Raw genomic sequence first — 13,447 nt, forward strand, 5'->3', positions numbered from 1 at the left:
TGGTTTTACTTTGTGTTTTACTTCTCACTGCTCAACATTTAAGTTCCCATTAAACTAACACTGTCAGTTGCCATAATAATTGTACTTCAAGCAGAACTAGGCTTACGCGGTTTACTGATCTAGCTTTATTTTTATTAGCAAATGAAGTTTGCTGATGGGACTGTAAGGTAGCAAATTACCAAACAGAAGTAAAATATGTCCTTGTTACTGTTATTCTAAAACCTCTGTTCTAACTGTTTCGGATCCCTAGAGGATTGATTCTTTGTTACAAGTTGAACTGTTTGCACATAAAAAGTAGAAACATTAAGAAAAACAGTCAACGCAGAAACCTTTCCCTTATAGTCAGGAAATTCAGTAGTACTTTGAAAAAGTACATAATAACCAACTTCAACTGCAGGAGATGGAATAAATCCTAAATAACAAATAAATAAAATAATACATTTTATACTGGGGCTTTGGAGGCCCAATTTAATCCTCAGCTGTCTTCTGACTGGCTGCCCCTCATATATAAAAGGCTTGAACAGGAGTTTGTCTTTGTAGGTTTTCACTAATCCAGGTCATGATAGTCCAAGGAGCTTTGATAGAAACCTACTGGACTCCTTTGGGTCCATGAAGAGGTTTCACCTCTCATCAAAGAATCTTTTTCAGTTCTGAAACCAAATGGTGGAGAGTCCCAGCTATTTAAACATTAATGGGGGTTGTCATAGAGCAGCTGCTCAAATAAGTTCTATCATTAATTCATGTTTGAATTTTAAACATGATCAAATTGTCTGTATTATCTGGCTATGTACTTTTGTATTAGAAATTCTTCAGTAATTTTAAAACAACTGATCATCTGCAGAGCAATGGTTTATTTGAAGATTTTCAGTCAGGTTTCAGAGCTCGTCACAGTAAAGAAGCAGCTTTAGTGCAGGTTACAAACATCTTGGAGTTGTTGATCCCAAATGCTCCAGCACGAGTACTGACGGGGACTACAAAGAGACATCATCTTTCTCCTATACTGGCTTCCCTTCATTGGCTCCCTGTTAAATCCTGAATTGAATTTAAAATCCTGCTCCTCACATCTTATCTTCATGACCTTTAAAAGTAGAATGGGAGGCAGAGCCTTCAGACCCCCTCTCTGCTTTTAAGATTAGGCTTAAAACATTCCTTTTTGATAAAAGCACATACTTATGGTTGGATAAGGTGATCCTGAATCCTCCCTTAGTTATGCTGCAACAGGCTGCTGCGGGATTCCCATGAGTGTTTCTTCTTCAGTCACCTTTTTCAATCACTATGTTTTATACACCTCTCTAAATTTAATTATAAGTTATTATTAAACTCTGGCTCTCTTCCACAGCATGTCTTTGTCCTGTCCTCCTCTCATCTCCCTACCCGTCACCCCTCACTCAGCCTGGTTCTCCTGGAGGTTTATTCCTGATAAAGGAAGTTTTTTTATTCCCACTGTCGCCAAGGCGCTGGCTCATAGGGAGTCAGTATGATTGTTGGGGTTTACTATGTTTTCTTTGTAGTATTGCAGGGTCTTTACCTTACAACATAAAGTGCCACGAGGCAATTGTTGTTGTGATTTGGCACTATGAGTATCTGATGAGTATCTAATAATGTAACAGGACATACATCAAACATAACAGGAGATAAGCCACTTTAACGATCCTTGATACATCCAGGTTTATTTAAGAAGCCTGAGTTTAAAATATTGTTTTCTTGATCTAAAATTTCCATTTTCTCTGATTAGATTGGAGCATGGCGTAACAGGAAGAGCTACATGTCAAATTTAAAGGTGTCAGCCGTTCTCTTGGACAAAGAAAATGTCATTGGGTGCATCAGTTGCAGTTTCAGATCAAGCCTTTGACCATAAAGTACGGTTTCAAAGAGCATAACTGGTGACAGCTCACAAGCCCGAGACAGAAGTCATCGCGACCACATCCATCAGTGTATCAATGCAGAACCTCTCTTAAAAATTGCTTCCCCAAATGTTCCCACCCACAATTTCCCTGTCTCCTCAAATACTCAGATCACTAAAATAAAACTCATATTTCAGAGTTCTGGGAAGGTTTAAAAATGACATGAGCAGCCTCTGAATTAAAAATCTATAACAGGAAGAAAAAAAGCCAAAACCAAAAATCTAGTAGATGTTGTACGTTACGTCCAAACATACACAACTGAGCATATTTATATGTTCATATATCTTCTGCATACCTCTTCCAGTCTTGTACATAATGTTCAGTAACACCAGCAAATCAGAATTAGAACCTTTAATTTTAGCTTGTTTCCATATCCAAGGCACTCTAGTTTGGCTGAAAACACAAATTGATTCATAAAGTAATTAACAAAAGAAAAAATATTGATGTAGTGAGTGTAGTGAAAGAAAAGAAAAGCTGATCCACCCGAGCTACAGTGCAGTTATGTTATAGTTGACTATAATGTTTTTTAAAATCAAAATACTTTAAAAAACAATTAGCAATTTATGTAAATATTTTTTGAGATTATATGATAGAAAAACACTTTGTTGCAATAAATATACATCGATTAGTGTGCCATTACATCTAACAAATTCATGCATCGTCATAAACTTTTTTCATTCAGTCAGAAATACATATGAGTGGGTGCTAGTTTATGCACTGTACCTTTAAAGACACCTTTAAAGACAAAAAGAGCAGAAGAGGAGATATTTTTAGTGTTAAACTAAAATGCAGTCTAGCAACATTTTCACTGAGAAGATAAAAAATCCAAGCTCAGGTGCAAACGTGGCTGAATTTCCAGAGTTAGTGCTGCCAGTGGAGTTGTTGCTGCGACACACAAAGCTGCTGTCTGTGTCGGTGCCACTAGAAGTAAAGCTCACAAAGCCCACATTGGCCCCTGCTACTTGATTTGTGATCCAAGTCTGGAATTCAGACACTCGAGCGTAGACCTCAGGGAAACCTGCCTGGGCGCAAGGTATTCCAAAACTGGTAATACCAGCCTGGATCCACTTGGAACCCTGTTTGCACTGCAAGGGTCCACCTGAGTCCCCCTGAAAAGAGTAGGATAAAACACAAACATTAAGAAGGGGACTGAAACAGCATATTCTCAAAACTAAAAAAGTTTATATTTACATTATAGGGCTGAAATTGCAAAAATAAATAAATAAATAAATAAATAAATAAACGGGTTTTTCTGTAAGGGAGAATACATATTACAACAATGTGCTTTTGTTTTAACCTGGCATGCTCCTTTGTTCTGTTGCCCCGCACAAATCATTTGCTGAGTGATGTTCGCATCTTTTGCTGGGATATAATTGCAGCTGCACTGTTTGTTTCCAATAACAGGAATCTGAACTTCTTGGAGGGGTGCATTAGCTGGCAAAGTCTCTGTGAAAGGCAAAACATGAAATGAGTCCACTCTCGTCCAGTCTTACGAATTCAAAAGTATTTTCAATGGATATGTGCAAACGATAACACGAATGATGATATGATTATTCAATATCTAAACCCCCACAAAAAACTGACATTCCCGTCAGCAACAAACAGTTTGTGCATCTGTCTAGCAGTTCAGGCACCAAAAAGTATTATGCGAATATGTGAACTGCGCACCTTGCAGGGTGAAAAACTTTAATAGCAACAACTTTTAAAGGAAGTAACAAAGAACGCGTTGTGTGTGACGTCTTCTTTTGCGCATGCGGGCCACTTTGAGGGCCATTTCAGGGGAAGTGGAAACACATGGAGAAACAGCTGACTGTAATAGACATAATGACACCACGGGGGAAGTCGAACAAAACACATTGAACATGAAAAATCCTGGCTTTTCAAAATAAAACAGAAAACATTGAGAGACATGACAAAACAAGCTTGACAATAAGAAACACACTAGGTCACAGACCCAGCCCCTGACAGTTGACATGCAAATACGAATTTAAGTGGCAAAGCGAGACTAGAAAAAACCTGATATGATGCTTCCACCTCCACCAGCTACACAGATTAAATAAAAATCTCACCATTCTCTCTGAGTTTGCCCCAGCCAGTGGCCCAGCAGGATGTGGAGTTGTAGAACTGACTGGAGCTACTTGCCAGGCAGATAGGTCTGATGTAGTCAGTGAAGTTGACAGGGCTGCTGAGCTTCATCAAGGCAATGTCGTTGTTCAAGTAAGAATTGTTGTAGTTAGGGTGGACAAAGACCTGCGACACACTCTGTTTCACCTCATGAGTGTTAGGCCCAGCCTGAGTCTCTCTCCCAAAGTAGAGCGTCCATGCACTCAGTGAGTTTCTGTATTAAATGAATAATAATGAAATCAGTCCATGGATTTAGAATATTTTCTCAAACCTGTCATGACCTATTTTGTTGGCAATTGGTTTTTATTGTATTTAACCACTAGTGCAAACATACATCCATTATCTCATCCAATTCAGAGTCACATGAGCCTAATCCAGCTGTCATGGGGTAAAAGGCAGGGAACGCTGTGGGCAGGACAACCATTCACATGTACGGCCAAATTATAATGACCAATTAATCTAACTTCATGCATGTTTTTGAGCTGAGAGTAGACCCAGGTGCCACACAGACGGAGGCAGATGAGGCAGACTCCACACAGAAAGGCTTGAACCTGATTTGAACCCTTGACCTTCTCGGTGAATGGTGACAGCGGCAACACCGCAACTCCATGCTGCCCGATAGAAACGTGTGCGAATTTACAAAAAAAAAACAAAACAAGGTGTGACGACAGAAGCTTGTGCCCAATCAAAGTCAATCAAACCCAAGTGATGAACTAGATAAACAGTGTGTTTATGGGTCACCCTGACTTATACTAACTTCACAAACCACAGGGTCAGAAGCTAACTGTGAAAAAAACTTTCTACCTATGTAATCAAAACTTTTAACTATGCATATAAACCATCAATATTTCCCCAACTGAACTTGTACGTGTTGTGCAAACAAATAGAACTGCCACAGACCTTCCATAACCACTACTGAGTTAAATTATCTAACAAACACATTAATACAGAGTTATGACACAGAAAAGTAGCTTATATGGGTGGTAATTTTGTGCAAAAAGTACTTTCTTTGCATGTATACACTGGTACATAGGGCCCAACGTAGTTTTTTGTGGATAGTAAGAATTGATATGAGTAAACATGTTTTCCTTGTTCCTTGTTAAATATAGTGGTTCTATTGTGTTTCTATTTATTTCTTCGGCCTCCTGTATCCTCCAGTTTCCCACATCAGGTTTATTGTTAATCTACAGATCTCAGTGTTTTTGTCTTTTGTTTTTCTGTTTAATTCTCATTTTTCTCCTTCACTAGTTTCACAGCTGTGTATAGAGCACAGGTGTTGAACTCCAGGCCTCGAGTGCCAGTGTTCAATTTTGGCCCAAATTGAAAGATCCAAACACAACACAACATGATCTTTGCATGATCCCTTTCAAATTTGGTTTTCTTGCAACTGTATAATTAAAACCAGCCCACACAGGGACAGTAACTTGTTATTTAAATTATTTACTGTCTATACTTGGCCACGTCTTGGTTTGAACATGAGACTTATATTTATAGAAGTCTATGTATGAGATCTATGTAGAGTGCATTGAGCTATCTTTAGACTGTAGATGTATCATGCAAGTTTAAAATGAAGAAACGCTTCATTTATGAGACAGTGTGTTATCAAAGTGTGTTACAACAAAGCAAAGTTACAAAGTAAAAGGTTAAAAAGTAATGCATCCCACTTATTACAGCGTCATTACAGCTGTGCAAAACATACTGTGGTCACATTCTGTAATACATTAATGTAGCACATTACTGCACTGAACTGACTAATCGGGTTACAGTTATAATTATGTGTTTAGTTGTGTTACCCAAGTTGCTCAGTTATCTGCATAATGTAGCCTAAGGTATATATTGGTTATTATGTGAAAATGTATATCAGGTCTTGTTATGCAGCGATGCAGAAGGAATGTAACAAGTAGTGTGACAATTTTTTTTTCAAGGGAGTAGTTAAGTAGTGTAATGCATTAGCTTTTTTTAAAAAGTAATGAGTAATGTCTAATAGATTACTTTTTTGAGTAACAACCACAATACTGGCTGTAAGAAACTGTCATAGACATGGTAGTAAATCTGTAAATTTCAGTTCTCCAAATAAATAAATTGGCTCTATTGTATAATCATTTCTATCACATGGAAGCAGATACCATTCACGACTCACTTCCCCACTGTGGCATAACTTTTCAGCATATCCTTCTGCTTCCCTGCTTCTCTCTGACTTTCAAGTAAAGCCAAAAATGCTTTTACATAAGTAAGAATAAGCAATAAAACATACAATTAAAAGCCCTTATCTTGCAGTATGCTCATGTATCACCAAGACTGGAAAGACTTGAAGCATATAAATAAGGAATTAGGAGACCTTTATTTGGGTCATTACAAACAGTGTATTGCGTGAACCTGTTTGAGTCAAAATTAATTCCTGGTGACTGATCTGACTGCTAATTAAGCAGATATGTTGCTAATTAGGCAGTAAAATGAGCCACCACCACTAAGTTTCAGTTAGGTGTTGACCTGGATATTTGCCTTCTGGCAGAAAGACTAGGAAATCCTTCGAGAGAGCAAAAAGACCAGTGTAGTGCAGGTTTTGCTGGATGAATGGGCCAGACACAAGACGTTCACCCAGAAGACAAAAGTCAAAACTGATTTCCCACTTGGGTTCATGTTAAGGGAAAGTAGGGCACTTTTATAAATGTAATGTAGAGGCTTTGTTGGATCAAATTACGCAAATTGCACAGAAATGCAAAAAAAAATAAGTTTAAAAAGTCTAAAGAAAAAATTTAACTTATTTTACACATGACACAATCTTGTGTGAGTGAGTGAAAGCCTTGCATTTGACCTACTTATGTACCAAGACTCACTTCCTTTACCACATGACTTTTGTATGTGCATTGTATCAAACACTGTGACAGAACTTACAGCGTGAAGGAACTGAAATAGATCGTGTGAGTTCCTGCCTCATAATACCCAGCAGTATTTACATAACAGCAAAGTCCACCCAGGAAAAAGAGCGTTTTTTACAGGACTCTGCGCAGTCCTGTAAAACTTAGCACATCCCACTGACTGGATAGGAATTACAAGGATCAGTAGCAATAGGTGCTTATCTGATCATCAGGAGTTCTGATGTTCTGGCAGTTTGCCGGTCTGGAGCATTCAGGTGTGCATTCACACGATGGCACAATCTATCCAGGATTGGATGTCCCAGCAAATGTTCACTTTAAAAAAGGGGTTCGATCTCAGGGTATAGAGGCCCGGGTAGCGTGCTAAATGTTAGAGCTCATCACGGTACAATTAAAAAAAGACTGAAGAAAGAAGAAAGAGCTGCCAGGAGAAAGCGTCTTCTCTCTAAGAAAGAAACAAAACAAAGCATGGAAACATTGTTCATGTTTGCAACAGTTTCCTTTGAATCGATAAGATAAAAATGGAGAAAATGTGTCCATAATGTACACTGCCATGTATGGTAAAAAACAAACGCAGCATGTCAGCACACACACTTCTAACCACCAGTCGATCATGTGGTGTAGGCGTGACGATTTTAACACCCACAGGACCACAGCACCTTGCAGTCGGCCATAAAGTATTCTGTACATATACATGCTTCAACAAGCTACTGAACTGGATTAATTAGGTCAATTCACCCTCACAGCATCAGGTTTAACTTAGCATGTTATTTTCACTAAAGTCAGGGTGACTAGTCTGAATGTGTGACCTTTAAATGTACTGTGTATGACACGACAGGAAGACATGCTAAGAGGATATTTCTTCATCCGTTGGCAGACGCCTGTCATGGTACAAAATTGTTATCACACAGGTTGACTATTGTGCAACAAGCAAAAGTTCAAGTTACGAGGAAAACATCTTAAGCGTGAAATTCTTGTTTATCAATCAGATGTCAAAGCAAAGCAGTGAAACATCACCAGGTTTGAGGATTAGATGTAAAGGAAAGAGCCACTTCTTGACAAAATTTTTTTACTGATAACATCTATAAAAGGTACCGCCAGCTAACACTGCTATCAGTGTTGACACCTTATCATTCTGTCTCAGGAACAAGCCTGTAGTCACACTTAGACACACTTCCTTCTGCACATTTATGGTTTGTGGCAGCAAGTTTGTAGAAAGAAAGTAGATCCTATGTAAAGCACAAATTGGGGGGTTTTTCGCATCAGTACATTACTATTGTTTGCTTGCCTGTTCAACAGTTTAAGCACCAGAAGACGAGTACCACTTAGCAACATTGTATTCAAGATAACATACAGGAAATAACTCATTTCAACATTTAGAGGTACAAATAGCACTGAAGGCCAGACGTAAATATGTTAATTTGATTTTGTACAGCCGTTCTTTTAATAGTTTATTAACATAAATATTTGTTCTGATGAGCTGGAATCACCATTATTCACTGAAGAAACACCTTCTGCGCAATAGTGAACTGGTTGAACTTGTATGTTAGTTATGCTCGTTATCTGTAACCAACAAGTATTGATTTGTATCAGCTAACTTTATTAAAACTGCTCTGTGAACACGTCTAGCAGGATATTTTACTCAACTTTTAATTCACATGCTTCACTTGTTTTTTGAGTCTCTCACTGATGTTTGTTTTCTTTGAGGTCTGCTGGGCAACATAAATAATCTGACGGCTTTTTTTTTGGTCTCTAAAATACTGAATTTGAACACAATGTTCCCACATAGGCTTCCGGTAAAAACGTGCAATACAGAATGAAACAAAGAGTATATCTTACGTTATAATGCAGTGAGCTGCTGTGAGCACCCACTGGTCACTGATGAGGGTGCCTCCACAGATGTGAGATGATTGATAGTGTACGCTCACCTGCCAGGGCCATGACCCAGCTGGGGCATTCTGACCACCCACTATTCTTGTATTGAGAGGTGCCACCCCACAATCTGACAGAGCAAAGACAGCTGGGTGTCAGGTGATATGCAATAAAATTTCTCATGCTTGATTTTAGTCACACTGGAATATGAACATTCAGAGTATTTACACAGTTGTATGGTATATATGAAATGTGATGTGCTCACCCTGAGCCTTTGAGCCTGTAAGAATAAGAGAAGAAGTTACTAGAAATTATAACCTTTGTGAATGTTGCCATAAGTGTGTAACAACAGCCACATGGGGACACTAGAGTTACAGCTTTTTTCCCTTACTTTACCTTTTTTTCCTTAACTTTTCCGTAACTGTAAATACAGCTAAGTGGATCACATTTTACTCTCATTATTTCAAGTCAACAAATTTGACTTGATGCAGGCCGCACTGTATTTCTGTCGAATACATGAAAAACTTTCTGCATTGTGATGTTACATTGTGGTTTGTTCTGACACAGTGAAGACTTGTTGTTACTAAGTTACTAAGCAAAAGGTTAACAAAAATAGTTTAAGCATCGCTGATAACCAACAGTACGTCTGTTTAGTGAAGCAGTATTGCTGTAATTCCTGTTTTCATAAAGTTCATACTGACAGCAGAGGGTTTGTTTTGCTTTACTTTCTCTTACATTTTTTACACAATACACTTCAATACAAAACCATCATTACCCGGATTCTCAAACATTGTACAAAATAGCTCTAACAAAACCAAAAAAGCTGTTAAAGATTAGGGCTCACCTTGCAGAGTGATGAGCGCACACACCAAGAGGATCCAGGCTGCCATCCTGTTCACTCACAGTAAAGTTGTATTTACAATAGGCAGAGGTGTCATTGTGATAGTTTTCTTTCACTGCCTATTCTAACCGGTTTGTCAACATTCCAGCATAACTTAAGTGTCACGATTCTGGGTTTTGTACCCTGCGTTTTATATTTGGGACTGTTTTCTGTTTGATAGTTTCCATTTGACTTTGTTATAGTTTTCAGTTTAAACTTTACCTTTGCTTTGCTTGGGTTTTTATTCTGATTTTGCATTCATCATATTCTTTGCTATTCTTTTTCCAGCCCTCCTACGATCCCGATGCCAAGTCTGTGTTTCTGTGTTTCTTCCATGTTTTGTCTTTGTGTTTACTTTGGCCTGTCAGGTTCACGTGTGTTAGCCTCAGTCTCAGTGTTGCCTGTTATAGTTTGATAGTCTCTTCTCCTGTGTGGGTTGTTTTTCAGTTTTGCTTCTTTCTTGCTCATTAATTGGTTCTGTTCACCTGTGCCTTCTCTTCCCCAGCTGTGTCTCTTAATCATGTCTATTTAAGTCCTCAGTTTCCCTCTGTTCTTTGTCACACCATTGTCATTCCCACCTTGTATGTGTGCCCTGTCTGCTCAGTAATCAGTAAGTTCTAATCACATGACAGAATGACGTGACCATAACATGATAATATAATGCTGAAATGGCTTCCCAGCCCACATGCTTTCACTTGGTTTCAGTCGCTTTTGCCATGATTAATAATTGATACTGTTTGAAATGTTAAGGACATTTTAGAAGGCATCCTCTATTTTTAAGCTGGCTATTTGATCTGAGTGCTTCATATCAGGTTGAGTTTTGTGTTCCACAGTTGTGTCGGTTTGAATCTGTTCTCCAATGTTTTTGAGCCAGCTTTCCCAGAAACTGTTTGTGCTGTCCCGCCTTCATCTATAGAAACTTTTTGTAATGTTTGACCAGTCGTCAACAAGACTGTTCATGCCTCCCAACCTGTGGCTGTGAAGACTGTTCGTCTTCCTGTGATCATCCCCGAGCATACCTGTCCACCTGTTCCTGTTCCCAGGGCGACTAAGGTCCAGCCATTTCCTGCACCCATACCAGTTCCTCAGGTGGGAACAGCTGATGTCCAGCCGTCACTTGGTTCGTCTGCCCTAACCTGGGCAGGTTTATATTATTGCTCAGGATGTCGGATGTTACCTATGTTAATAAAAACAAAATGTATACAGTTTTTTATGTAAGGCAAGATGGTGAACAAACAATCCAGTTGGACTTCCACTAGGCTACTTAATAATGTAATGGTGCATGGTGTTGATGTGGGTATGGAATAAGACTGGGCTGACTATTAAAACCACATCACTTTAAAAAATGAATGTATAAAGCCTGTCATGAAAGTGAAGCAGAGTGATTCCCATGTTGTGGGTGGTTACTCACCATCCTATGTACTCATATTTTATCTTCATGCTGCACAGGGTACATGTCACAAGATGGGCACAACAGACTTCAGTCTTGCTAGTAGCGGTGAACTTGATTAGGTGATGTGCAAAAAGAACTAGAGTCACATACAGTATTTTCTTGCTGAGGACTTCTCTGCACCCACACAACCACAAATATAAAATGTAATTACCTTATGAGCTTTATCCACAAAACAAATGTACAACTTTCAATCAAGAAATTGTTACATCTAAGTTCTTGTGGGTTACTTAAACACAGCAGTCATGTCTGCATAAGCCTGAGTGAGAGCAGGAAAACAAAGACTATAATTTGCAGGGCAAATAAATGGAAGACATCAACAAGGGGTCGGTGTCTGTAGTTAAGACTTTCTGTACACACCACTGAGGTTAACTGGTTATAGTTTTCATATGTCCACAAGTCCACAGTGGCCTGTTTTGGTCTAGGTAATGTAAATTTTGTCAACCTATCCACAAACCTATCTGAAACCCTACGCCTTAGCTTACGCCATAACCTGTCATACAGTTTGCTAGAAATGTAACCACACATTCACAGCAAAATCTCCAGTGTTAAATTAACACTAGAGAGTGTCTATATGGTTCCATACCTCTGGGTGTTAAATACAACACTGTTGAGTGTTAAATTAACACTTTTGACAGTGTTATATGTTTAAAAGTAACCTAGTCAGTTTTGAAGATTAACAATGGCTAACACTGAGCAGTGCTGATTTTCTAACACTGGAAAATAACTCAAAATGTTAGAAATAGTCCAGTGTTAGAAAATCAGCACTGCTCAGTGTTAGTCTTTGTTAATCTTCAAAACTGACTAGGTTACTTTTAAACATATAACACTGTCAAAAGTGTTAATTTAACACTGGAGATGTTGCTGTGACAGCATGTAATGACTATTATTGGCACGTTCAGTACCGTCATTTCCTCCTATGCATTCCTCCTTCAAATTGACAGGAAGAGAATAGATCTAATGGAAAAAAAAAACACTTGCTGTGTGCATTCGGAAGCAGTGCTCTAATTTTGTCCTGGGTTAAAAATGCAGCACACCTGTTTCTTTATACTGCTGCACTTTCACCCTGTGACCTCCCACAATGGAAGTTGCAACACCAGTTTCAGGCCTAAAACACTCAGTAGTCTTTCCTAAACGCCACCACCAATGCATTTCTAAACACCTTTCTGAATAACTGAATAACTTTATTAATCTAGGATATTATTAAGCTACAACAAACTGACAGGCAAATATTGCCTTTTTAAGCTCAGATCATGCCAGTTATTACCACCATTTTAAGAATAATCCTGCACAGAAGCTCAGAGATGTACAAATACACAGAGTGAGATGTTGTATATGTTTAGGAGCTTGAGTTTGTGGAAAGAAATTTGCAAAACAACACTTGACACTTAACAAAGTCTTGGCTCCTGGTTTTAACTTCTTATGCTCCCTGTTAGCACGTTTTCTCCACTATTGACTAAATGGCGACACCTATCGTTTAGGACAATACTGCAGCGGCTTCTTACACCTTGGATGACAGCATCTGTGTGACGACAGCGAGGCTCTGAGCGAAGCGACCACTGCAGAGGGTATATTGGAAGCTTCGGGCTGTTTTCTTGAAACAGAAGAAATGGTTGCTGAGATACCCAGAAACAAACAAATCACTGAGTATGTCTTGATAATGATTCTTAATTATAGAAGTTCTGACAAGCTGGGAATGTGTGTTGTTTTAATAATCACACACAAACCATAAAGGCCTTTATAAAGCTGACATCTTTTTTTATTTCTACCTTGTATTCAAATCATAAACTTATTTTCCTCATACTTCAGCTTCAAAGGTTTTTGCTGACGTCATGGTCACATATTGAATAAGAGCATCAATGAGACAAAAGCAAAATGTTCACAATAGTTAAATAACTTCATTCCTTCGATCAGCTGGCCCAGATTCACATGCCCCTCCTCTTCACTCAATCTTCCAGCCTGATGAAAGCAGCGAGCATGTCAAGAAGAGAAAACACAAAGTTCAGTCACAAAGAGCTGCATGTGAGCACAGGTTCAAGACGAACAAGGATTTGGGTCACATTAATCACACTTTCAGTTCTTGCTTTTGTTTCCTCCTCATGCAAAGTACAGCAGAAAAATACTGACTGACTACTTCAGCTCAGTGACGCACATCCCCTCTGGATCAGAAATTAACCCTTGACTGATGTGCGTGTTAAGACCAATTAAAGTGCAAAGTCAAACAATTTAAACTCCTAATCAAGTTAATGACTGTTAAGAGGGGGGATTGACTAGATAACACCTTTTGTTCTCTTCAGACATCAAGCGCTTGTTCTGGTTAAATATTATCAGAGGAGCTGAC

General features: G+C 38.7%; 1 protein-coding gene across 1 annotated transcript; it reads right to left on the minus strand.

Annotated features, from left to right (window-relative positions):
• Positions 1–1,237: 1,237 nt before the first annotated feature.
• Positions 1,238–9,689, minus strand: LOC101464982 (chymotrypsin-like protease CTRL-1). The gene is made up of 6 exons (XM_004574623.4): positions 9,621–9,689; positions 9,042–9,056; positions 8,744–8,906; positions 3,974–4,242; positions 3,202–3,350; positions 1,238–3,013 (listed from the first exon to the last, which is right to left on the minus strand). The coding sequence occupies exons 1-6, from the start codon at positions 9,664–9,666 to the stop codon at positions 2,681–2,683; spliced, it is 975 nt and encodes a 324-aa protein (XP_004574680.2). The 5' UTR covers positions 9,667–9,689; the 3' UTR covers positions 1,238–2,680.
• Between the last annotated feature and the right edge of the window lie 3,758 nt (positions 9,690–13,447).

Source organism: Maylandia zebra, linkage group LG8 (genome assembly GCF_041146795.1).
Source record: "Maylandia zebra isolate NMK-2024a linkage group LG8, Mzebra_GT3a, whole genome shotgun sequence".
Lineage (NCBI taxonomy): Eukaryota > Metazoa > Chordata > Actinopteri > Cichliformes > Cichlidae > Maylandia > Maylandia zebra.

Coding starts and splice junctions, on each gene's coding strand:
- LOC101464982 (XM_004574623.4), bottom strand. CDS start 9,666: ATGGCAGCCTGGATCCTCTTGGTGTGTGCGCTCATCACTCTGCAAG. Junction 3,351..3,973: donor GGGCAAACTCAGAGAGAATG/GTGAGATTTTTA, acceptor TGCCTTTCACAG/AGACTTTGCCAGCTAATGCA. Junction 3,014..3,201: donor AGAACAAAGGAGCATGCCAG/GTTAAAACAAAA, acceptor TACTCTTTTCAG/GGGGACTCAGGTGGACCCTT.